Consider the following 27,902-nt stretch of genomic DNA (forward strand, 5'->3'; position numbering starts at 1 on the left):
AGCCAAAATGCAGAGCCTGAAGTGACTTAAACTAATGAACTGCCTGTTAAGTGCTCTCCACCTCAGACTGATATGGAGATACATTTCTGACACACCTCAGACGGGATTAGTGTTGAATCACCTGAGAGATATTGACATGTTTTGATCATTTAGTGGAAGAACATGTTCTTAAGTTAACCTTCAGCGAGTAAGACCCCCCCAACCCCCTCCCCGCATGAAAACACAAACATATACAGACGAATCCTCCCTCTTGCACTCTGGAAACAATTGTAGGGTGTCAAGGTTGTCTACAACTTCCAAAACAGGACATGCAGCAGCCCACTTTCCCTCGTAATAGAATCATCACAAGAAATATGGTGATGTTGTCCACATGGCCTCCTAAGCCTTTTCTGATCTTTGTATCAAATTTCTTTACTTGAACAGAGATTGTGACCCTCACCCCAAACCTAACCTTAAATAGCCGTAATGTCAGTTGCTTATTACATGATGGACTGCGCTGTAAAGAAACACTGACTAGCACTTAATGGTTGCCAAATGTGCTCACCAACTCACATGAAACTTTCACTGCTGTGCGACAGCGCTCAACCGTGTGGACAGCGCCTTTTTTGGTGTTGTGGAAGATAGGAAGTGACCGGGGTGTTTGGCTTGCAGGTGGCCTGTCCTGATTCAATATCACCTCCAAACTTCCCTTGCAACATCTCCCTCCGTGGCATGTGCTACCCAATAGGTCCTTTTGATTGTGAGTGGTGTGTACAGGCGGAGTAAAATGAGGGCTAGTCACCCAGGCAGTCAGAAGGGCGGGCGAAAGGCTGAGCGATGTATGTTCCATTGTGCACAGTGGCATTGACGGACGTCTACAAGCTCCCCTCTGATGGTGGAAGTGGCTCCAGTCACATCAATCACTCCCACTGTTGAGTGCCCCACTTTCAGTCAAGCTCAGCAGCTCTTACCGTTTGTTTTTTTCCCTCACTCACTGAGAGCAAAGGAAAAATCTTTTGTCTATTTAACGAAGGTGTTTTCTAATAATAGTAAATGCTTGATTCCTCCAGTGTTTTTATTTTTTTTCCTATACTCAGGGTGCAACTTGTGCTGTTTTTAGTTTTTTTTTTCTGTTATAGTCACAGGCAGACTCACAGTTTATACCCCATAAATCATCCTTCATCAAGGTACCCTCTGCTGAATCGCCTCGGTCTGCTTGTGTGATTTTGTGCCTCTGTTTCAAACGTATGTATGTGCATGGACATGCTTTTCCCTTTTGTTTCAAGCACAATAACATCTAAAAGCAGGCCGGCCTGCTGCAGTCCTTGCTGGATGTCACTCCAGGTTAACGTTTATGCAGCGGGGGCCCCTGCGCCTGGAAATGGGAATGGTTAACTGAAGCATGTTAATAGGAAAAGGCTTGTCTCTTCCATACTAACACTTGGATGACTCTGCAGGCTGAGGGGGGAAGGGGGAGCACCCATGCGGATTGGGAGTGCTCCCCTTTCCCTTTACCTCCCCCTTTCCTCAGAGGCACGGCTGAGTTAGGATTTGCTTGCATTGTCAAGTAACGCATTGACCCATCACTTTGATGCATATTGATTGTGACAGCCGCTCTCTCTCTCTCCTTCTCCCCTCTCTCTCTCCCGCAGGCCACAGAGGCACAGATCCAGAGCTTTGGACAGACGCCATCTCAGTTGCTTATCGAGCCACATCCTCCACGCAGCTCCGCCATGCACCTGGTGAGAGCAACGAGCATGCTGGGAAAATTCCCTGCACTTCTGGTGGTGGTGGTGGTGGTGTGTGAGAGAGGATATGTGGACCTGAGCATGCCTGGATGTTGTGGGTTTGAGTGCCTGAGTTTGTAGCTAGACACAAGATTGATATAGATGTCCCCTACTTCTATATATTTCCTTCATTCTGCTCTGTTATAACCAAAGATAAATATTTCAGAGGGCTTAGCTCATGTAGGTCATAGACCTGCAATTTGACAACAAATTCTGTCTGTGCTGTTATAGCTGTTACTGCCTACTAGCAGTGTGGTGTAAAGGGAAGAGTGCTCCCTACTGGCCAAGTAGCTCCTCTCTCCCAGTGGTAAACTGCTCTTCCCTGTCTAATCCATGTTATAGCCAGCCTAGCCCTCATTATCCCCACATGGCTATCTCTGTTTCTCTCTCCCTTCAAGAAACTTTGTAAGGCAGATCCCTTTGAGACCTTTTAGTTCAATTTTTTACTTTTGCAACCAAAGTGAATGTTCATCCACTTCTGTCAAACACCTCTAAAATTAGGGATGAGAAGAGAGCAGAAAGTGGTTCAAAACTCAGATTATTGTCAGGATCACTATCTCCTCCATTGCTTTTACTTCTGCTGCACATGGAGTTTAACACAGGGTTGTAAAGGTTAAGCTGAATTTTACAGTGGTGAAATAAGCGTATTTTTAGAAACTCATGCAGGCTCTTTTACCGTTTCTTCTGTATGGAACAAACTCAATCTTTGTGATGCATGTGTGTAACCGGTGGTGGCTAGCGATGTCTGCGTGGTGTTTGGATGATGAGACCCGGATGAGGATATCTTTGGAAACACAAATCACACAAATCCTTTGGTCAATATGCCCTCAAACTTCAGCTCCTCTCCCATGAAGCACATTAGCAAAAAGGGGAGAGGCTAACGTGAGACACATTATTTATAGGGGGACCCACAAAAATGAACGTAGAAACTGAGTCTTGAATGTTCCACATATTGACACTGGAGGTCTAACAGATTAGAACTATCTATCAAGATTTTGTGTAATTATGATAAAACAAATTACAAATAAAATTCACTCATTACACTTATTACTGCTGTATAATTAACCTTGTTACATGTGTATCATGTATGCATCATCTCATGTGTACAGTCTACTCCATCCCAGTTTCCCATGTCTTACCCTCGTCTGACCAGTCCCTTGTCTGACTGCACTGTCCGGATGGGGCAGTGCATGACCTTTCCTCTGTGTCTGTACCTTGTTTTTCCTCCAACCTTCACACTAATTGCTTCTTTCCATTCTTTTTCTCCCATCTTTTCATTCTTCTTCTTTTCATCTTCATCATTCCCTTCCTCTTCCTGCTCCTCTTTCCTTGTACTCCCTACCCTCCCACCATCACATCCTTCCATCTTTATACTCCCGTCTTTTCTCTCTTCTACTCAATAGTGTTTCCTTCCACAGAGTCCGCTCATGTTCAAGGACCAGATGCAGCAGGATGTCATCATGGTTTTGAAGTTTCCATCCAATTCGCCGGTGACGCACGTGGCCGCCAACACCCTGCCCCATCTTACCGTACCTGCTGTGGTCACTGTCACCTGCAGCCGCGTATTTGCCGTCAACCGATGGCACAACACCGTCGGTGAGTGTAGCTCCACACACACAAGGCAGGTGATGTGTCAAGCACACACGTATGCCTTCATAAAAAGAAAAAAAAAGAATGTGCCACACCAGATGTGATACCTACCACAGCAGTCGCCCTGTAAAATCACTTCATCACCGTCACACACAAACCTGCCCAGAGCTGTAGCCAGCTGGCTATGTGAGAGGCGAGCACCTCCTAGGTAAGCTGACCATGAGTGTTTCCACATGTTCCTTTTCAGACATGTGTGAACAACATTACCCACAGAGCCCCTCCCTGAGAATCAACCTCACCTCAGGGTCAGAGGGCCAAAGCAATGGTTACTAGGAAATTAGGCCGCAACTGCACCGCATTCTCCCCACACGTCCCCATCTGTCACTGTAGAGACACACTGAGCTCAGGACCAAAGAGTCCACACTGTGTGGCTGCTCTAGCTGCTCCCACACTAATGAACACAGCTGCAGCACCCTTGCCATCCTGTCGGAGAGAACAGAAATGTGGTTTGGCTTTTCAGAATAATGATCATAATAAGGTTTCCATATTTTCAGGCATGTTGCTGTTTCAAAACTGGCTCCAGGTACAGATTGCATGGATAAAATGTCTCCATTCAGTTTGACACTTATGGAAAAAAAGCCCAGTGAGACAGATGGAAATCTTTATGATGGACATGATGGAGGTGTGTGTGTGTGTGTGTGTGTGTGTGTGTGTGTGTAAGAATGTACATGTGCAGAGGTGAGAAATAGCCGCCTCAATGATTAATCTCTTTATGTATCCCTGCCTGAATCCAGGTCTCCGAGGAGCACCTGGCTACTCTCTGGAGCAGGCCCATCACCTGCCTATAGAGATGGATTCTCTGGTTGGTGAGTATGCTTCCTTGTTTTGAATAGAAAATACAGCATCAAACAATGAAAAAAGATATTTATTGTGGCTGTAAGGGCTTTAATTAATAACTTTAACACCTCAAGTATTGACATTTTTTTCTTTTTTTTTTACCTCACAGCCAACAATACTGGAAGCAACAAGCGTCAGATCACAGACCTAGTGGACCAGAGCATCCAAATCACCTCACACTGTTTCGTGGTGACAGCTGACAACCGCTACATACTGGTGTGTGGCTTCTGGGACAAGAGCTTTCGTGTGTACTCCTCCGAGACAGGTAGGTTACAGTGTAAACTCTATTTCCTATAGAGATGTGCGCTGAAGTGTGGAGGACTGAGTGCTATGATGGGAATAATACAGTATTGTCGCTGTTCTCTCCTCACAAGCTGTGTAGAAAAATGGATGACTATACTGTAGGACATTGAAACTAACTGCTAAGTTGAAAAAAAGTTATTTCTGCTCATTTCCCCACCATGGATAATGATACAGTGGGAACAAGATGATAATATTGTCAGCAAACCTCTTTAGTTATATTAGTGACTGTCCCTGCAGCTTTAACTAATTAGTACAAAACTTGGGAGTTAAGGCAGGGCCAAGGGGTTTAGTTAAATCTGCAGGGTCACAAGAGGATCAAAAGCTTAAGAAAAAAAAGAAAAAAGTTTGTATTTATTTTTCTTCAACTTTCTTTTCTCTTATGAAATACTGTATGCTTTCACCTCTTCTGGCCTCTAAATGTCCTTTGAATACTACAAACCATAAAGAAAAATTATTCTTGTGGGTTGAACTGCTAAACTCTGTCCACATTAAAGCCACAATCTGTGTTGCGTGGTCACAAGCAGACATTGTTTCATTTTAAGAGGTTGTAAGCCAAACAGACTGCAAACCACTGATTTAACCAGAAATGTTTTCCACTATTTCATACAATACTCCCTTAAAGAATTACTCTGCAGGATTTTAATTCCTCTCAATTGTCACTTATGATTTGCGAGAAGTGTATGGTGGTGTATTTGTCAGCAGAGACCCTCTGTCTGTATTTCCTTATTTTCTTCAAATTTTAAGGTATAAGCAGCTTGCATCCCAAGAGAGCACTACTAAAACTGCACACACACTGCTGTAAAAACGCAAATATACCCATACATAGTATACCTTTAACTTAAGTCAGCAGGGCTTTGAGAGCACAGCCTGCAGTAGTTTTACCATGTTGCATTTCAGAAACTTCTAGCAATTTTGCCAACACTGAAAACATGTTTGTACATCTGTTCTTTAGGAAAGCTGACCCAGATAGTTTTTGGCCACTGGGACGTGGTGACATGTCTGGCCAGATCAGAGTCTTACATTGGAGGGGACTGCTACATTGTTTCTGGGTCCAGGGATGCAACACTTCTGCTGTGGTATTGGAGTGGACGGCACCATATTATCGGCGACAACCCCAATAACAGTGAGTAAGAGTATTCAGTAGCATCCCCCTCTGGATATAGTTACGGTAATCTTTTTTTAGTATTTCACCTATGAAGTTCACTCTTTTGTTGATAAGTAAAAGCCTGCACGAGTTCATTACTAGTATTTTCAAAAAGTTAGAGAGGAAGCAGAAGCCTTTGATCAACACTGGAAGAAAAGCCCTTCTACCCTAGAAATCAAATAATATGGAGAGACAGGGAGAGGATAATTTATCTGCACTGTAGCTGTGATATATTAGCGTGATTTATTGCATTGAGCTGTGCTGCTTTCAAGTGGAGGATTCCAGATGTCTTGGCATTCAAAATGGTAGACCCTAGTGTGTGATTTCTGCTGCTCACTTCATTTAGTTGCTTAGTCTCACTGATTGTCTGTGTTCAAAACAATCCATCAGGGTAGGGGAAACAGACATTACAGCACTGTACTAGTGTAGAGCGCCATATATGGTGTGGAATTGAAAAAATGAAGATAAGGCAGAGATTGCTTTTTTAATTTTATTTCTGGATGACAATACAATGACTGTGTGTGTGTGTGTGTGTGTGTGTGTGTGTGTGTGTGTGTGTGTGTGTGTGTGTGTGTGTGTGCCAGAAGATCTTGTGTTTCTAATTGTCACAGATTCTAGGAGCTCCGTATTAGTTGCGAGTGTTCTCTAATTAACTTCACTGAGGCTGCGACAGTTAATTAAGAATTTCAGCTTGGTTGCCTCCAATTAGCAAGGGGCAATAGCACTTGTGTTACTGCAGCAGGAAAACAGTATTCCCCTGATATTCACTCTACTAGTGCTTACAATGCATCCTCAACAGACAAAAGGGAAGGAAGCGACATAGCTCATCTCGAGAAACAAAAGGCAGGATGTGTTTCCACTCAATCAAATCACTTCCAGTCTCTTAGCAATAGCTCATCAATATATCACGACGTCAGAAAACCTGTGGAGTCAGAAGATAACAGTCTAGCTTGGATGTAGAGCACTAAAGGTATGGAAACTTGAAGTTAGTTCCCACACCTTAAGTCCAAGGAAAATGACTGAGAATCAACTAAAAACTTTACACACTGTATGTTTGACTCAGCATTATACAAATCTCTACAGCCAGCTAATATCAGTCAAGGATCCACAGGGATAAACCACTGCCACTCTTTATATCTTCACACTTAAAGCCCTCAAATGAATGTCATATACCACACAGAGCTCCAAAGTCCTCTTTATTCTCATTTGCTTATTCATGGAACGATGTTTTCCATGAGTCTCATTCTGGAGATTTCATGCCTATTATATTTTCAATAATGCTGGTCGAGGGTTGTGTGAATATGTAGCAGCAGCCCTCTGGATCACTGCTTCCTCATCCTGCAGATGTAGAGTGCCAAAGAAATTGATTTCACCCATGCCCCAAAAGGCTGCATGTGTCTTAAATGTGTAATAATTAAAATAACTTCCAGCTCAATCATGGCCCTGCCTCTCAGACTCGGCCCATCACACCGTTGCAAAGGGATATTTGCAACGGGTAATTGTGGCGGCTGACTTCGGCACGTCCCAAGGGCTAGGAGAGGGTGGGGGGTATGCAGTGCAGGCTGATTGAATCTTTTGTCGGGTAGGTGAGCTGCACAAGGTCCCTTTTTCCCCTGGAGGCTTTTTCTGACACTTGTCCTATTCAGCTTCCCTCAGCAGTGGGTGCTGGGACTGACAGCGCTGCTCAGGTCCTGGTCTCTGAGGGACTGTGCTGCATCGATCACAGTCCAGCTCACTGACTGGACTGCCACAGCTGCAGAGGCGATATGCCGAGCTAGAGGAGAAGATGATGGGGGAGGAGGAGGGCGGTCTGACATGTCCACATCATCTATCAGGACTTTACTGTCATCTAGGTGGATGGAGAAACTTTTACTGACTTGGCTGAACTTGGAGTCATGTGTGGACATGAGTAGCCACATTCTGTTTATTTAATGGTAGTGATTACATCATTTTAGTGATGGATTCAATAGCTTAAACTCTATTCAAATAGTAAAACAGCAGCATTTCGGGTTATCTCATGATGAGGGTTTATTCAGTATTGGTGATCAGTGCATTTCAGAAGGAGATGAGAGGTCGGCTCCGGGTGCCTCGAAACTCCCCTCACTAACCTCTCCCCTGGCCATCATCAATCATGTGACCCACAGGATAAAATCAAGTGGCTTGGCTGCCATCAGTGGACATCCCTGCATTTACATGACAATTCAAAGGGACCTCCCTGTGAGCAGATGTGTGTCTGCTTGTGTTTATGTGATTTTATTGCCTGATGAAGGTGTGGTGGTTATATGGACCATTACACAGAAATCCCAATTCAAAAATGCAGCATATTGACTGGTAAATGATGACCTATTCAGGTATTCAGATTGTTTAGGTGAAGGTGAAGGTTTTTTTAGGTGAAAGTTTCACCTTAACCAGACGACAGATTTATTCAATTAAACCAAGTAATTTGCTTCATGAAATTGTATACGTGTCATTTTTTAGGTGACTACCCAGCACCACGAGCCGTTTTGACTGGTCATGACCAGGAAGTTGTGTGTGTGTCAGTGTGCGCTGAGCTGGGCCTGGTCATCAGCGGAGCCAAAGGTCAGTGTACTTTTCTGTCTCCCTTTAATGTCATTGTCATCAGAGAGAACAGAGAAAGTGAGGGCGACTTGTGCTTTGATGTGGCACATTGTCGTTCATACTGTAGGTTACCAGTCTAAAAACAACCCACACAGATATAGCAAGTTTTCATTTCAGTGAACACGTATGTATGTGTGTCCAGCTGAACATGAAAATACAACCATGAAAAGAAATTTCTCTGTGCACGCTGTAGAAATGTAGAAATGATGTTATCTCACACTTGTCTGTGCATTTTTCGGTTCGGCAGAGGGTCCATGTCTTGTCCACACCATCACAGGGGACCTGCTGCGGGCTCTGGAGGGGCCAGATCACTATCAGTGCCCACGGCTCATCTCAGTGTCCAGTGAGGGCCACTGCATCATCTACTACGAGAGGGGACGCTTCTGCAACTTCAGCATTAATGGAAAATTGCTGGCACAGATGGAGGTCAATGATTCCACCAGGGTGAGCTCACTTTTCGACACCAGTATAATCCACTAGAGGATGTTGATGCATCTTTGTTCATCTGCAGTCTTAGATACTTAAACAGCTGAAATAGTGGGCAGCTACAAATCTTTAATTACATTCAAAAACACTGCACATCCAGTGATTTCTTGTTTTCATTTAGGGTAAAATGACAATACATTTACTGATGGTGGCCAGAAAGTAGCTCAAAAGGTCAGCAAGAGATTCAGTGAACAGAGTAATGTGACTGACACATTTTTTCTGTTTGTGGATTAAATACTTGGATCATAGAATACATGGCCTGGATCATAGTATACAATCCAAAACACATTTTTGGGGGAGAAATTTAAGTTGCCCCTGTCAGGTTTTTAAATTTTAGTATTATAAATGCAGTTACACAATTGTTAAAATATTAATATACATGTACAGTTTAAACAATACATTTTAAATTGATACAAAAGCTAGAGTGCACTATGCTACTGTAAGCCATTCTTATCTTGTAGCTTTGTGGTCATCAGTGTTGGCGTTCATTTTGAACACATAACCGGCTGTCATTCAGTGCCATCTTTTACATGCAACAGCAATTTTCCCAAAAAGGGACAGTAAAGTTACGTTGGAAGTGATATGAGGAATTTCTGTCTGTCCCTACTATAGGCTATTCTCCTGAGCAGTGATGGCCACAACCTGGTCACAGGTGGGGATAATGGTGTGGTGGAGGTTTGGCAGGCCTGCGACTTCAAAAAGCTCTACGTCTACCCTGGCTGTGATGCTGGCATCCGAGCCATGGATCTATCACATGATCAAAGGTCAGAGAAGATTTTTGTTTGCTAGCAAATTTGAGGCCACAGAGAAGAAATGACTTGTATAGAAAGCTATCTTGATGAATTGTCTCCCACTGTATATACTATACTATTATTTTGGAAAGCATGCTATACTATGACTTTTTGTACTATTTTAGATGACATAGTCTGCTATTACTTCTCCATCCTTCTTTAGAGGACAAAATATACTCTGAAATTTTTATACTAATCTGAACAACACACTATACTGGGACCCATTAATGCTATTTTGAACAAATGTGTTCTTCTAAACAACATGCTGTAATTTTTTACAACTTGCTATATTGTGACTTTTTGATGCCATTTTGAACAATATGCTATTGTATGACATCTTGATGCTATTTTGAATGGCATGCTACAGTATGACTTTCTGATACTGTTTTAGAAGACACGCTATATCATGGTGTTTTAATAGTATTTTGGACGGAATGCTATACTAGGACACTTCAGTGCCATTTTGGCATTCTGCTATAGTATGGCTTTTTGGCGACATTTTGGACGACGTGCTATAGAATGACATTTTGGCAAGATTTTTGACAACATCCTATAATTTGTATGATGTTTTGGCCAGATTTTTGAAGACATGCCATAGTATGATTTTTGGCCAGATTCTGGACCACATGCTATAATGTGACTTTTTATGCTTTTTTGGACAACATGCTATGGTATGATTTTTTTAGGATATTTTGAACAACATGCTATAACATGATTTTTCCAGGGTATTTTAAATGTATGCTTTAATATTACTTTTTGAGGGTATTTTCAAATGACATGTTTTAGTATAACATTTTGGTGCAATCTTGGACAACATGCTATCATCACAGGTGTATAGTGTGACTTGACAATTCAAAATTTTACAAAAACTGACAAAATTTACTGGGGAGTTGTGATGACCCAAAACAACATGCAGACAATGGGAATGATTTACAAAAAATGTCCAGTGTTCCCAGCAAAGAGCAGTTCTTACAGCCTCATAGCTTTAGCACACAGATGAGGGCTGCATTCACCCCTCTACTTTGCAACAAAACATGTTCCTCTCTTTTTACAGCAGCCTCCACTGCGTGCGTGTGCAACAAGCCTGTGTTCCTCTTTGCCTTAGTCGTGGCTCCTGCAAGCTGTCCTTCGTCCTCATGGGTTGTGCAGTCCCTTACTTTTGACCGGCTGTAGGCTGGCATCTTCTCTTTCTCCTCTCAGTATCCTTAGTACACACCAAGGCTGTGCTGCTCTCCTCTACCACAGCGTCAGTGCCTGCACACCTCGCACACCTGTGGTGCATCTCTTCAGTAGCTGTGAGGAGGGACAGTGCACCAATCAGCACTCAATGCACCCAGGTGTCCTTTCCATTGAAGTCACAAATCTGGAAAAAAACACAGGGAGATCCCCATAACCAGACAGCGTCGTCACCAAGACCAGACCACAAATACAATTTCCTCATTACACACATGGCCCATCACCATGATGATTTTGGACAACACACTATAGTGTGACTTTTTGGCAACATTTTGGAAAACATGCTATAGTATGACTTTTTGGGCCTGATTTTGGACAACATGCTATAGTATTACTTTTTGGCGGCATTTTTGGATGACATTCTATTGTATGATGTTTCTGCTCTTTGGACATGTCATATTTAAACATTTTTGGACATACTACACTATGACGTGACTTGACATGCTATACTATGTGGTTTTCAGCTGTTTTTTGGACATGTCATACTTTGACCTTTTTATACATACTATACCATGACGTTTTCGGTCATCTTTTAGACATGCTATATTGTGATGTTTTTGGACGTTTTTTTTAAATTATATACTATGACATGACTTGACATGCTGTACTATGTAGTTTTTAACTGTTATTTGAACATTTTTCGACATACTTTACTATGACATTTTTGGTCTTTTTTTTTTTTTTACATTCTATATTATGATATTTTTGGACGTTTTTTCGACATGCTATACTATGACATGTCTCAACATACTATACTATGTGGTTTTCAGCTGTTTTCTTGGCGTGTCATATTTTGACTTTTTTCGACATACGAAAGTATGATGGCTTTTTTTGTTGTTTTTTTGTTCATTTTCATTTCTCTACAGGGTAGAGAAGGGTCTACACAATAATTAATGTACCAAACCATTTTAATGTGGTGTATGTGCAGTTGGATGCAGGCAAATTCCTTTTTTTAAAAAAAAATAATATACTTTAATATATATACATATCCCCCTACAAAGACCCATCACCAGAATCTCTCTCTTGCGCACACAGAAACACACTCACACTCATTCACACATACACACACACACGTATACACACACACTTGCATGTTTTTGCCTTATCTTTGTGTTTTGTTTTGTTTTTGTCTTGGTTTTACCATATTTCTGATGTCCATTAGTTAAAACCTGTGCTATATCCATTTTGTTTTGTAAGGTATCTTCTTCGCGATCTGTATGTGTCATTGTTTGTCACTCTTGAATGTTTCTATGTTATTTTATTTGTTTTCACTTGTTTTGTTGTCACCACAATTCACAATAAAAACAAAAAAGACCCCAAACTATAGTATGACGTTTTCGGTCGATTTTTCGACAAGCTATAATATGAATTTTTGCCATTTTTTCGATATTCTATACCATGACCTGTCTCGACATGCTAAACTATGTGGTTTTCAGCTGTTTTTGACATTTTTCAACATACTGTACTATGAAGTTTTCTCTAATGTTTTCAAAATGCCATGTCATGATGTTTTTGGCCATTTTTTCAACATTCTTTACTTTGACGTATCTCGACATGCTTTAATTTGAGGTTTTCAGCTGTTTTTTGACACGCTACATTGTAATGTTTTAGGCCATTTTCTCGACATTCTATACTATGACATGTCTCTACATGCTATACAATATGGTTTTCAGCTGTTTCCTGGACATATCATGTTTGAAATTTTTTTCCATACAATAGCGTGGCATTTTCGGTTGTTTTTTTTAATTGCTATATTATGATTTTTTGGGCGTTTTTTTTTTACATTCTGCACTATAACCTTTACTGACGTGCTATTTTATGTGGTTTTCAGCTGTATTTTGTACGTTATATTTTAACATTCATACTATAGTATGACGTTTTTTCGGGTGTTTTTTTCGACACGCTACATTATGATGTTTTTTTTTTCTTTTCAAAATTCTATGCTATGGCATGTCTCAGCACTCTGTTTTATGCGGTTTTCAGCTGTTTTTGGGACATGTTGTGTTTTGACATTTTTCGCCATAGTATAGAGTGGCAATTTCAGTCGTTATTTCAACATACTATATTATAGTGCTGTAGGCCATTTTTGCGACATTCTATGCCATGGCATGGCTCAGCATGCCATTTTTTGCAGTTTTTTTTAGCTATTTTCATTTCTGACATAACTTGCGATGGCGTGTCTCAACACACTGTTTCATAAGTTTTTTATCTGATTTTGGGATATGTCATATTTTGACATTTTTCGCCATACTATATTTTCGGTTGTTTTTGCAACAGGCGAAATTATGGTGTTTTTGGCCGTTTTTGCAACATACTACATACTATATTATAGTGTTGTAGGCCGTTTTTGCAACATCCCATGCTATGGAATTTCTTGGCATTTCAGCTGCTTTTGGGACATGTCATTTTTTGTCATTTTTCGCTATACTATAGTATGGCATTTTTTGTCGTTTTTTCGACAGGCTATATTATGGTGTTTTGGGCTGTTTCTGTAACATTCTATGCTATGGCTTCTCTTGGCATGCTATTTTATACAGGTTTGAGCTGTTCTCAGCTATTTTTGGGACATGTCAACTTTCGGTCATCTTTTTAACATGCTATATCATGGATTTTTTGACCGTTTATACATCATACTAGCCGATGGTGTGTCTTGGCACACTATTTTATGCTCTTTTCACCTGTTTTTGGGACATGTGATATTTTAACATTCTGAGCCATACCTTTCGGTCATTTATTCAACATGCATCATTATAGTGGGGTTTTTTTTCAGTTTTTGCAACATTCTATGCAATGGCGTATGTTGGCACGCTGTTTTATGCTGTTTTGAGTTGTTTTCAGCTGTTTTTGAGACATGTCATATTTTGACATTTTTGCCATACTATAGCCTTGCCTTTTTTGCCATTTTTTTCAACATGCATTATTATAGTGTTTTTCTCCGTTTTTGCAATATTTTATGCTATGGCATGTCTTGGCATGCTGTTTTATGTTAATTTGAGGTGTTTTGAGCTGTTTTGGGGACATATCATATTTGGAATTTCTAGCCATATTATAGCCTTGCTTTTTCATTAATTTTTCGACATGCATTATTATGGTCTGTCAGTTTTTGCAGAATTCTTTGCTATGGCGTGTCTCTCCGTGCTTTTTTATGCTGCTTCAGTGTGTTTTCAGCTATTTTAGGGACGTGTCATATTTTGACATTTTTAGCCATACTATAGCCTTCCCTTTTCGGTCATTTTTCAACATGCATTATTGTAGTGGTTTTTTTTTCAGTTTTTTGCAACATTCTGTGCTATGATATGTCTTGACATGCTATTTTATGCTGTTTTGAGGTGTTTTTAGCTGTTTTTGGAAATGTCATATTTTGACATTTTTTGCAATACTATAACCTTCCCTTTTCGGCCATTTTTTCAACATGCATTATTATGGTGTTTTTGTCCCTTCTTGCAGCATTTGTTGCTATGGTGCGTCTCAGCACATTATTTATGCTGTTTTGATGTGTTTTCAGCTGTTTTTGGGACATCATATTTTGACATTTTTTGCAATACTATAGCCTTCCCTTTTCGGTCATTTTTTCAGCGTGCGTTATTCCCTTGTTTTTGGCTGTTTTTGCAACATTCTGTGCTGTGGCATTTCTCAGCACGCTATTTTATGCTGTTTTGGGGTGTTTTCAGCTGTTTTCTGAAACATTATTATATTGTTTTTGGCACTTTTTCCAACATTCTATGCTATGGCATGTCTCAGTACGTTATTTTATGCTGTTTTGAGGTGTTTTGATGTGTTTTTGGGACATGTCTTATTTTGACATTTTTTGCCATACTATAACTTTTCCTTTTTTGTAATTTTTTCAACGTGCTGTATCTTGGTGTTTTTGTCCGTTTTTGCAGCATTCGATGCCATGGTATGTCTCAGCACGTTATTTTACGCTGCTTTTCTAAATGTTTTCAGCTGTTTCTGGGACATGTCATATTTAGACATTTTTTGCCAAACTATAGCCTTGCCTTTTCAATCATTTTTCACCATGCTATATCATGGGTTTTTTAGGTGGGTTTTGCAACATTCTATGCTTTGGCATATCTTGCCACACTATTTTTTGCTGTTTTGAGTTGTTTTTGGGACATGTCATAGTCTGACATTTTTAGCCATAATATAACATTGCTTTTTTGGTCATATCTGTGACATGCTTTTTGTCTGTTTTTTTTTCTGTTAAAAGTAATACTATAGCATGTTGTCCACAATCACGCAAAAAAGTCATACTATGGCATGTGATCCAATATCACCCCAAAAAGTCATACTATAGTCCAATAATGCGCCAAAACCACGGCAAAAGAATCAAGTGAACCAGGTTGTAGACAAAACAAAAGACTTTATTGATATGTGAAGAATATATACATCAAAAGCTTGTCAGATATTAGCAGAAAATTACTTATCAAAAATAAGAAAGGTGGCCCAAATTAGTGAACTAGTTTCGCTTAAATACCACACAGGAACTATGGCATGCTATCGATACACCATTGGAAATGAGATACAGTTAACTTCTTCCTCAACCAATGTGCACGTGACATTACTGAGTCCATCCTTCCCATTGGCAACTTCTGTTCTTCTGACCTTCTGTCGGGGGGTGGGGGGCACCTGTTGAAAGATCAAGGAATAATGACACCAGACAAACAAAACACAGCCCTTTACTTTGGTAAAAATATGCTTATGTGATATAGTGTGAGGTTTTACTTTTTACTTACTTTACTATTTACTTTTTTGACATACTGTATTATGTGGTTTTTGACTGTTTTTGCATATTGGGACATGTTATTTTTTCACATTTTTTAGCCATAGCCTTGCCTTTTCAATCATTTTTCAACATGCTATATCATGGTGTTTTTGGCTGTTTTTGCAGAATTCTATGCTATGGTGTGTCTCAGCACGCTATGTTATGCTGTTTTGAGGTGTTTTAAGTTGTTTTTGGAACATGTCATTCTGACATTTTTTGCCATACTATAGCCTTGCCTTTTTCATCATTTTTTCAACATGCATTATTATGGTGTTTTTGTTTGTTTTTTGCAACATTCTGTACTAGGCGTGTCTTAGCACGTCATTTTATGCTCTTTTGAGGTGTTTTTAGCTGTTTTTGGGACATGTCATGTTTTGACATTTTTTGCCATACCATAGCCTTGCTTTTTTCGTCATTTTTTCAAAGTGCATTATTGGGGTGTTTTTGTCTGTTTTTGCAGCATTCATTGCTATGGTGCATCTTGGCATGCTATTTTATGCTGTTTTGAGGTGTTTTCAGCTGTTTTTGGGACATGTCATATTTTGACATTTTTAACCATACTATAGCCTTTCCTTTTTCGACATTTTTTCAACATTCATTATTATGGTGTTTTTGGCAGTTTTTGCAACATTGTATGCTATGGCATGTCTCAGCACGCTATTTTATGCTGTTTTGAGGTGTTTTCAGCTGTTTTTTGGACATGTCATATTTTGACATTTTTTGACATACTACAGCCTTGCCTTTTCAGTCATTTTTTCAACATGCATTATTTTGGTGTTTTTGTTTGTTTTTTTGCAACATTCTGTGCTAGGCGTGTCTCAGCACGCTATTTTATGCTGTTTCGAGGTGGTTTCAGCTGTTTTTGGGACATGTCATATTTTGAGATTTTTTGCCATACTAAAGCCTTGCCTTTTCTGTCATTTTTTCAACATGCATTATTTCATGGTTTTTGGCGGTTTTGCAACATTCTATTCTATGGCGTGTCTTAGTACGCTATTTTATGCTGTTTTGAGGTGTTTTCAGCTGTTTTTGGGACATGTCATATTTTGACATTTTTGCCATACTATAGCCTTGCCTTTTTTGCCATTTTTTCAACATGCATTATTCCCTTGTTTTTGGCTGTTTTTGCAACATTCTATGCTATGGCGTGTCTCTGCACGTTATTTTATACTGTTTTGAGGTGATTTCAACTGTTTTTGGGACATCTCATGTCTTCACATTTTTTGCCATACTAAAGCCTTGCCGTTTCAGTCATTTTTTCAACATGAATTATAATGGTGTTTTTGTCCGTTTTTGCAGCATTTGTTGCTATGGTGCATCTTGGCACGTTATTTTATGCTGTTTTGAGGTGTTTTCAGCTGTTTTTGGGACATGTCATATTTTGAGATTTTTTTGCAATACCATAGCCTTGCCTTTTCGCCAATTGTTTCAACATGCATAATTGTGGTGTTTTTGTCTGTTTTTGCAGCATTCATTGCTATGGTGCGTCTTGGCACGCTATTTTATGCTGTTTTGAGGTGTTTTCACCTGTTTCTGAGACATGTCATATTTTGACATTTTTTGCCATACTATAGCCTTGTTTTTTCGGTCATTTTTTCAGCGTGCATTATTCCCTTGTTTTTGGCTGTTTTTGCAACATTCTGTGCTGTGGCATTTCTCAGCACGCTATTTTATGCTGTTTTGGGGTGTTTTCAGCTGTTTCTGAAACGTGTCATATTTTGACATTTTTTAGCAATACCATAGCCTTGCCTGTACCCCAATTTTTTCAACATGCATTATTATGGTGTTTTTGTTCTTTTTTTTCAGCATTCATTGCTATGGTGTGTCTTGGCATGCAATTTTATGCTGTTTTTAGGTGTTTTCAGCTGTTTTGGGGATATGTCATATTTTTACATTTTAAACCATACTATAGCCTTGCCTTTTTCGTCATTTTTTCAACATTCATTATTATGGTGTGTTTGTTTATTTTTTGCAATATTGTGTGCCAGGCGTATCTTAGCACGTCATTTCATGCTGTTTTGAGGTGTTTTCAGCTGTTTTTGGGACATGTCATATCTTGACATTTTTTGCCATACTATAGCCTTGCCCTTTTCGGTCATTTTTTCAACATGCATTATGTCATTGTTTTTGTTTGTTTTTTGCAACATTCTGTGCTAGGCTTGTCTTCGCACATCATTTTATGCTGTTTTGAGGTGTTTTCAGCTGTTTTTGGGACATGTCATATTTTGACATTTTTTGCCATACTATAGCCTTGCCTTTTTGGTCATTTTTTCAACATGCATTGTTTAATTGTTTTTGGCGTTTTTTGCAACATTCTATGCTATGGCGTGTCTTAGTACACTATTTTATGCTGTTTTAAGGTGTTTTGAGGTGTTTTTGGGACATGTCATATTTTGACATTTTTTGCCATACTAAAGCCTTGCCGTTTCGGTCATTTTTTCAACATGCATTATAATGGTGTTTTTGTCCGTTTTTGCAGCATTTGTTGCTATGGTGCATGTTGCCACGTTATTTTATGCTGTTTTGAGGTGTTTTCAGCTGTTTTTGGGACATGTCATATTTTGACATTTTTTGCCATACTATAGCCTTACATTTTCGGTCATTTTTCAACATTTATAATTATGGTGTTTTTGTTCGTTTTTACAACATTCTATGCTATGGCGTGTCTCAACATGCTATTTTATGCTGTTTTGATGTGTTTTCAGCTTTTTCTGGGACATGTCATATTTTGACATTTTTAGCCATGCTATAGCCTTTCCTTTTTCGACATTTGTTCAACATTCATTATTATGGTGTTTTTTTTTGTTTTTGCAACATTCTATGCTATGGCGTGTCTTAGTGCGCTATTTTATGCTGTTTTGAGGTGTTTTGATGTGTTTTTGGGACATGTCATATTTTGACATTTTTTGCCTTACCTTGCTTTTTCACCCATTTTTTCAACATGCATTATTATGGTGTTTTTGTTGTTTTTTGCAACGTTCTGTGCTAGGCGTGTCTTAGCACGTCATTTTATGGTATTTTGAGGTGTTTTCAGCTGTTTTTGGGACATGTCACATTTTGACCTTTTTGCCATTTTTTCAGTGTGCATTATTTCATTGTTTTTGGCAGTTTTTTCAACATTCTGTGCTATGGCATGTCTCGGCAGGCTATTTTATGCTGTTTTGAGGTGTTTTCAGCTGTTTTTGGGACATGCCATATTTTGACATTTTTTGCCATACTATAGCCTTGCCTTTTCGGTCATTTTTTCAACATGCATTATTTCATTGTTTTTGGCGGTTTTTGCAACATTCTATGATATGGCATGTCTCAGCAGGCTATTTTATGCTGTTTTGAGGTGTTTTCAGCTGTTTTTGGGACATGCCATATTTTGACATTTTTTGCCATACTAAAGCCTTGCCTTTTTCGACATTTTTTCAACATTCATTATTATGGTGTTTTTGATTGTTTGTTGCAACATTCTGTGCTAGGCGTGTCTCAGTACGTTATTTTATGCTGTTTTGAGGTGTTTTGATGTGTTTTTGGGACATGTCATATTTTGACATTTTTTGCCATACTATAGCCTTGCCTTTTCGCTCATTTTTTCAACATGCATTATTTCATTGTTTTTGGCGGTTTTTGCAACATTCTATGATATGGCATTTCTCAGCAGGCTATTTTATGCTGTTTTGAGGTGTTTTCAGCTGTTTTTGGGACATGTCATATTTTTACATTTTTTGCCATACTATAGCCTTGCCTTTTTCGTCATTTTTTCAACATTCATTATTATGGTGTTTTTGATTGTTTGTTGCAACATTCTGTGCTAGGCGTGTCTTAGCACGTCATTTTATGCTGTTTCAAGGTGGTTTCAGCTGTTTTTAGGACATGTCATATTTTGACATTTTTTGCCATACTATAGCCTTGCCTTTTCGCTCATTTTTTCAACGTTCATTATTATGGTGTTTTTGGCGGTTTTTGCAACATTCTATGCTATGGCATGTCTCAGTAGGTTATTTTATGCTGTTTTGAGGTGTTTTGATGTGTTTTTGGGACATGTCATTCTGACATTTTTTGCCATACTATAGCCTTGCTTTTTTTCATCATTTTTTCAACATGCATTATTATGGTGTTTTTGTTTGTTTTTTGCAACATTCTGTGCTAGGCGTGTCTTAGCACGTCATTTTATGCTCTTTTGAGGTGTTTTCAGCTGTTTTTGGGACATGCCATATTTTGACATTTTTTGCCATACTATAGCCTTGCCTTTTTCGTCATTTTTTCAACATTCATTATTATGGTGTTTTTGATTGTTTGTTGCAACATTCTGTGCTAGGCGTGTCTCAGTACGTTATTTTATGCCGTTTTGAGGTGTTTTGATGTGTTTTTGGGACATGTCATATTTTGACATTTTTTGCCATACTATAGCCATGCCTTTTCGCTCATTTTTTCAACATACATTATTTCATTGTTTTTGGAGGTTTTTGCAACATTCTATGATATGGCATTTCTCAGCAGGCTATTTTATGCTGTTTTGAGGTGTTTGCAGCTGTTTTTGGGAAATGCCATATTTTGACATTTTTTGCCATACTATATAGCCTTGCCTTTTCGGTCATTTTTTCAACATGCATTATTTCATGGTTTTTGGCAGTTTTGCAACATTCTATGCTATGGCGTGTGTTAGTACGCTGTTTTATGCTGTTGTGAGATGTTTTCAGCTGTTTTTGGGACATGTCATATTTTGACATTTTTTGCAATACTATAGCCTTCCTTTTTCGGTCATTTTTTCAACGTACATTATTATATTGTTTTTGGCACTTTTTCCAACATTCTATGCTATGGCATGTCTCAGTAGGTTATTTCATGCTGTTTTGAGGTGTTTTGATGTGTTTTTGGGACATGTCATATTTTGACATTTTTTGCAAAACTATAGCCTTGCCTTTTCTATCAGTTTTCAACATCTATAATTATGGTGTTTTGGGTCGTTTTTACAACATTCTATGCTATGGCGTGTCTCAACAAGCTATTTTATGCTCTTTGAGGTGTTTCCAGATATTTTTGGGACATGTTATATTTTGACATTTTTTGCCATACTATAGCCTTGCCTTTTCGCTCATTTTTTCAACGTTCATTATTATGGTGTTTTTGGCGGTTTTTGCAACATTCTATGCTATGGCATGTCTCAGTACGTTATTTTATGCTGTTTTGAGGTGTTTCGATGTGTTTTTGGGACATGTCATTCTGACATTTTTTGCCATACTATAGCCTTGCCTTTTTTGTCATTTTTTCAACATTCATTATTATCGTGTTTTTGATTGTTTGTTGCAACATTCTGTGCTAGGCGTGTCTTAGCACGTCATTTTATGCTGTTTCAAGGTGGTTTCAGCTGTTTTTGGGACATGCCATATTTTGACATTTTTTGCCATACTATAGCCTTGCCTTTTCGGTCATTTTTTCAACATGCATTATTTCATGGTTTTTGGCGGTTTTGCAACATTCTATGCTATGGCATGTGTTAGTACGCTATTTTATGCTGTTGTGAGATGTTTTCAGCTGTTTTTGGGACATGTCATATTTTGACATTTTTGCCATACTATAGCCATGCCTTTTCGATCATTTTTTCAACATGCATTATTTCATTGTTTTTGGCGGTTTTTGCAACATTCTATGATATGGCATTTCTCAGCAGGCTATTTTATGCTGTTTTGAGGTGTTTTCAGCTGTTTTTGGGACATGCCATATTTTGACATTTTTTGCCATACTATAGCCTTGCCTTTTTCGTCATTTTTTCAACATTCATTATTATGGTGTTTTTGATTGTTTGTTGCAACATTCTGTGCTAGGCGTGTCTTAGCACGTCATTTTATGCTGTTTCAAGGTGGTTTCAGCTGTTTTTAGGACATGTCATATTTTGACATTTTTTGCCATACTATAGCCTTGCCTTTTCGGTCATTTTTTCAACATGCATTATTTCATGGTTTTTGGCGGTTTTGCAACATTCTATGCTATGGCGTGTGTTAGTACGCTATTTTATGCTGTTGTGAGGTGTTTTCAGCTGTTTTTGGGACATGCCATATTATGACATTTTTTGCCATACTATAGCCTTGCCTTTTTCGACATTTTTTCAACATTCATTATTATGGTGTTTTTGATTGTTTGTTGCAACATTCTGTGCTAGGCGTGACTTAGCACGTCATTTTATGCTCTTTTGAGGTGTTTTCAGCTGTTTTTGGGACATGTCATATTTTGACATTTTTTGCAATACTATAGCCTTGCCTTTTCTGTCAGTTTTCAACATCTATAATTATGGTGTTTTGGTTCGTTTTTACAACATTCTATGCTATGGCGTGTCTCAACAAGCTATTTTATGCTCTTTGAGGTGTTTCCAGATGTTTTTGGGACATGTTATATTTTGACATTTTTTGCCATACTATAGCCTTGCCTTTTCGCTCATTTTTTCAACGTTCATTATTATGGTGTTTTTGGCGGTTTTTGCAACATTCTATGCTATGGCATGTCTCAGTACGTTATTTTATGCTGTTTTGAGGTGTTTTGATGTGTTTTTGGGACATGTCATATTTTGACATTTTTTGCCATACTATAGCCTTGCCTTTTCGGTCATTTTTTCAACATGCATTATTTCATTGTTTTTGGCGGTTTTTGCAACATTCTATGATATGGCATTTCTCAGCAGGCTATTTTATGCTGTTTTGAGGTGTTTTCAGCTGTTTTTGCGACATGCCATATTTTGACATTTTTTGCCATACTATAGCCTTGCCTTTTTTCGTCATTTTTTCAACATGCATTATTATGGTGTTTTTGTTTGTTTTTTGCAACATTCTGTGCTAGGCGTGTCTTAGCACGTCATTTTATGCTGTTTTGAGGTGTTTTCAGCTGTTTTTGGGACATGCCATATTTTGACATTTTTTGCCATACTATAGCCTTGCCTTTTTCGTCATTTTTTCAACATTCATTATTATGGTGTTTTTGATTGTTTGTTGCAACATTCTGTGCTAGGCGTGTCTCAGTACGTTATTTTATGCTGTTTTGAGGTGTTTTGATGTGTTTTTGGGACATGTCATATTTTGACATTTTTTGCCATACTATAGCCTTGCCTTTTCGGTCATTTTTTCAACATGCATTATTTCATTGTTTTTGGCGGTTTTTGCAACATTCTATGATATGGCATTTCTCAGCAGGCTATTTTATGCTGTTTTGAGGTGTTTTCAGCTGTTTTTGCGACATGCCATATTTTGACATTTTTTGCCATACTATAGCCTTGCCTTTTTTCGTCATTTTTTCAACATTCATTATTATGGTGTTTTTGATTGTTTGTTGCAACATTCTGTGCTAGGCGTGTCTCAGTACGTTATTTTATGCTGTTTTGAGGTGTTTTGATGTGTTTTTGGGACATGTCATATTTTGACATTTTTTGCCATACTATAGCCTTGCCTTTTCGGTCATTTTTTCAACATGCATTATTTCATTGTTTTTGGCGGTTTTTGCAACATTCTATGATATGGCATTTCTCAGCAGGCTATTTTATGCTGTTTTGAGGTGTTTTCAGCTGTTTTTGGGACATGCCATATTTTGACATTTTTTGCCATACTAAAACCTTGCCTTTTTCAACATTTTTTCAACATTCATTATTATGGTGTTTTTGATTGTTTGTTGCAACATTCTGTGCTAGGCGTGTCTCAGTACGTTATTTTATGCTGTTTTGAGATGTTTTGATGTGTTTTTGGGACATGTCATATTTTGACATTTTTTGCCATACTATAGCCTTGCCTTTTCGGTCATTTTTTCAACATGCATTATTTCATTGTTTTTGGCGGTTTTTGCAACATTCTATGATATGGCATTTCTCAGCAGGCTATTTTATGCTGTTTTGAGGTGTTTTCAGCTGTTTTTGGGACATGCCATATTTTGACATTTTTTGCCATACTATAGCCTTGCCTTTTTCGTCATTTTTTCAACATTCATTATTATGGTGTTTTTGATTGTTTGTTGCAACATTCTGTGCTAGGCGTGTCTTAGCACGTCATTTTATGCTGTTTCAAGGTGGTTTCAGCTGTTTTTAGGACATGTCATATTTTGACATTTTTTGCCATACTATAGCCTTGCCTTTTCGCTCATTTTTTCAACGTTCATTATTATGGTGTTTTTGTTTATTTTTTGCAACATTCTGTGCTAGGCGTGTCTTAGCACGTCATTTTATGCTCTTTTGAGGTGTTTTCAGCTGTTTTTGGGACATGCCATATTTTGACATTTTTTGCCATACTATAGCCTTGCCTTTTTCGTCATTTTTTCAACATTCATTATTATGGTGTTTTTGATTGTTTGTTGCAACATTCTGTGCTAGTCGTGTCTTAGCATGTCATTTTATGCTGTTTCAAGGTGGTTTCAGCTATTTTTAGGACATGTCATATTTTGACATTTTTTGCCATACTGTAGCCTTGCCTTTTTGGTCATTTTTTCAACATGCATTATTTCATGGTTTTTGGCGGTTTTGCAACATTCTATGCTATGGCGTGTGTTAGTACGCTATTTTATGCTGTTGTGAGATGTTTTCAGCTGTTTTTGGGACATGTCATATTTTGACATTTTTTGCAATACTATAGCCTTCCTTTTTCGGTCATTTTTTCAACGTACATTATTATATTGTTTTTGGCACTTTTTCCAACATTCTATGCTATGGCATGTCTCAGTACGTTATTTTATGCTGTTTTGAGGTGTTTTGATGTGTTTTTGGGACATGTCATATTTTGACATTTTTTTGCAAAACTATAGCCTTGCCTTTTCTGTCATTTTTCAACATCTATAATTATGGTGTTTTGGTTCATTTTTGGGCAGCACAGTGGCTTTGTGGTTAGCACTGTTGCCTCACAGCAAGAGGGTCCCTGGTTCGAATCCCGGTTGGTACGGGGTTCGGTCCGGGCGGGGGCCCTTCTGTGTGGAGTTCGCATGTTCTCCCCGTGTCCGCGTGGGTTCTCTCCGGGGTCTCCGGCTTCCTCCCACAGTCCAAAGACGTGCAGCTCAGGTTAATTGATGACTCTAAAATTGCCCTTAGGTGTGACTGTGAGTGTGTCTGGTTGTTCGTCTATGTGTCGGCCCTGCGATAGTCTGGCGAACTGTCCAGGGTGTACCCCGCCTTCCGCCCGATGACAGCTGGGATTGGCTCCAGCCCCCCCGCGACCCTTACGAGGACAAGCGGTTACAGAAAATGACTGACTGACTGGTTCGTTTTTACAACATTCTATGCTATGGCGTGTCTCAACAAGCTATTTTATGCTCTTTGAGGTGTTTCCAGATGTTTTTGGGACATGCCATATTTTGACATTTTTTGCCATACTATAGCCATGCCTTTTCGGTCATTTTTTCAACATGCATTATTTCATTGTTTTTGGCGGTTTTTGCAACATTCTATGATATGGCATTTCTCAGCAGGCTATTTTATGCTGTTTTGAGGTGTTTTCAGCTGTTTTTGGGACATGCCATATTTTGACATTTTTTGCCATACTATAGCCTTGCCTTTTTCGTCATTTTTTCAACATTCATTATTATGGTGTTTTTGATTGTTTGTTGCAACATTCTGTGCTAGGCGTGTCTTAGCACGTCATTTTATGCTGTTTCAAGGTGGTTTCAGCTGTTTTTAGGACATGTCATATTTTGACATTTTTTGCCATAGTATAGCCTTGCCTATTCGCTCATTTTTTCAACGTTCATTATTATGGTGTTTTTGGCGGTTTTTGCAACATTCTATGCTATGGCATGTCTCAGTAGGTTATTTTATGCTGTTTTGAGGTGTTTTGATGTGTTTTTGGGACATGCCATATTTTGACATTTTTTGCAAAACTATAGCCTTGCCTTTTCTGTCAGTTTTCAACATCTATAATTATGGTGTTTTGGTTTGTTTTTACAACATTCTATGCTATGGCGTGTCTCAACAAGCTATTTTATGCTCTTTGAGGTGTTTCCAGATGTTTTTGGGACATGTTATATTTTGACATTTTTTGCCATACTATAGCCTTGCCTTTTCGCTCATTTTTTCAACGTTCATTATTATGGTGTTTTTGGCGGTTTTTGCAACATTCTATGCTATGGCATGTCTCAGTACGTTATTTTATGCTGTTTTGAGGTGTTTTGATGTGTTTTTGGGACATGTCATTCTGACATTTTTTGCCATACTATAGCCTTGCCTTTTTTCGTCATTTTTTCAACATGTATTATTATGGTGTTTTTGTTTGTTTTTTGCAACATTCTGTGCTAGGCGTGTCTTAGCACGTCATTTTATGCTGTTTTGAGGTGTTTTCAGCTGTTTTTGGGACATGCCATATTTTGACATTTTTTGCCATACTATAGCCTTGCCTTTTTCGTCATTTTTTCAACATTCATTATTATGGTGTTTTTGATTGTTTGTTGCAACATTCTGTGCTAGGCGTGTCTTAGCACGTCATTTTATGCTGTTTCAAGGTTGTTTCAGCTGTTTTTGGGACATGTCATATTTTGACATTTTTTGCCATACTATAGCCTTGCCTTTTCGGTCATTTTTTCAACATGCATTATTTCATGGTTTTTGGCAGTTTTGCAACATTCTATGATATGGCATTTCTCAGCAGGCTATTTTATGCTGTTTTGAGGTGTTTTCAGCTGTTTTTGGGACATGCCATATTTTGACATTTTTTGCCATACTAAAGCCTTGCCTTTTTCGACATTTTTTCAACATTCATTATTATGGTGTTTTTGATTGTTTGTTGCAACATTCTGTGCTAGGCGTGTCTCAGTACGTTATTTTATGCTGTTTTGAGGTGTTTTGATGTGTTTTTGGGATATGTCATATTTTGACATTTTTTGCCATACTATAGCCTTGCCTTTTCGCTCATTTTTTCAACATGCATTATTTCATTGTTTTTGGCGGTTTTTGAAACATTCGATGATATGGCATTTCTCAGCAGGCTATTTTATGCTGTTTTGAGGTGTTTTCAGCTGTTTTTGGGACATGCCATATTTTGACATTTTTTGCCATACTATAGCCTTGCCTTTTTCGTCATTTTTTCAACATTCGTTATTATGGTGTTTTTGATTGTTTGTTGCAACATTCTGTGCTAGGCGTGTCTTAGCACGTCATTTTATGCTGTTTCAAGGTGATTTCAGCTGTTTTTAGGACATGTCATATTTTGACATTTTTTGCAAAACTATAGCCTTGCCTTTTCGCTCATTTTTTCAACGTTCATTATTATGGTGTTTTTGGCGGTTTTTGCAACATTCTATGCTATGGCATGTCTCAGTACGTTATTTTATGCTGTTTTGAGGTGTTTTGATGTGTTTTTGGGACATGTCATTCTGACATTTTTTGCCATACTATAGCCTTGCCTTTTTTTCGCTATTTTTTCAACATGCATTATTATGGTGTTTTTGTTTGTTTTTTGCAACATTCTGTGCTAGGCGTGTCTTAGCACGTCATTTTATGCTGTTTTGAGGTGTTTTCAGCTGTTTTTGGGACATGCCATATTTTGACATTTTTTGCCATACTATAGCCTTGCCTTTTTCGTCATTTTTTCAACATTCATTATTATGGTGTTTTTGATTGTTTGTTGCAACATTCTGTGCTAGGCGTGTCTTAGCACGTCATTTTATGCTGTTTCAAGGTGGTTTCAGCTGTTTTTAGGACATGTCATATTTTGACATTTTTTGCCATACTATAGCCTTGCCTTTTCGGTCATTTTTTCAACATGCATTATTTCATGGTTTTTGGCAGTTTTGCAACATTCTATGATATGGCATTTCTCAGCAGGCTATTTTATGCTGTTTTGAGGTGTTTTCAGCTGTTTTTGGGACATGCCATATTTTGACATTTTTTGCCATACTAAAGCCTTGCCTTTTTCGACATTTTTTCAACATTCATTATTATGGTGTTTTTGATTGTTTGTTGCAACATTCTGTGCTAGGCGTGTCTCAGTACGTTATTTTATGCTGTTTTGAGGTGTTTTGATGTGTTTTTGGGATATGTCATATTTTGACATTTTTTGCCATACTATAGCCTTGCCTTTTCGCTCATTTTTTCAACATGCATTATTTCATTGTTTTTGGCGGTTTTTGAAACATTCGATGATATGGCATTTCTCAGCAGGCTATTTTATGCTGTTTTGAGGTGTTTTCAGCTGTTTTTGGGACATGCCATATTTTGACATTTTTTGCCATACTATAGCCTTGCCTTTTTCGACATTTTTTCAACATTCATTATTATGGTGTTTTTGATTGTTTGTTGCAACATTCTGTGCTAGGCGTGTCTTAGCACGTCATTTTATGCTGTTTCAAGGTGATTTCAGCTGTTT

The 27,902-nt window shown here is 38.4% G+C and overlaps 1 protein-coding gene across 1 annotated transcript in view; it reads left to right on the forward strand.

Annotated features, from left to right (window-relative positions):
• nbeab (neurobeachin b) overlaps window positions 1–27,902 on the forward strand; it is a 291,848-nt gene that overhangs the window by 241,267 nt on the left and 22,679 nt on the right. The window contains exons 51-58 of the mRNA XM_088079139.1: window positions 1,632–1,721; window positions 3,170–3,362; window positions 4,151–4,222; window positions 4,363–4,518; window positions 5,509–5,679; window positions 8,179–8,280; window positions 8,567–8,763; window positions 9,418–9,569. Coding sequence (XP_087935265.1) covers window positions 1,632–1,721; window positions 3,170–3,362; window positions 4,151–4,222; window positions 4,363–4,518; window positions 5,509–5,679; window positions 8,179–8,280; window positions 8,567–8,763; window positions 9,418–9,569 — 1,133 coding nt within the window. The remainder of the gene's footprint in view (window positions 1–1,631; window positions 1,722–3,169; window positions 3,363–4,150; window positions 4,223–4,362; window positions 4,519–5,508; window positions 5,680–8,178; window positions 8,281–8,566; window positions 8,764–9,417; window positions 9,570–27,902) is intronic.

Source organism: Plectropomus leopardus, chromosome 6, assembly GCF_026936395.1.
Source record: "Plectropomus leopardus strain MGB_pleo_1.0 chromosome 6, ASM2693639v1, whole genome shotgun sequence".
In the NCBI taxonomy this organism is placed as follows: domain Eukaryota; kingdom Metazoa; phylum Chordata; class Actinopteri; order Perciformes; family Serranidae; genus Plectropomus; species Plectropomus leopardus.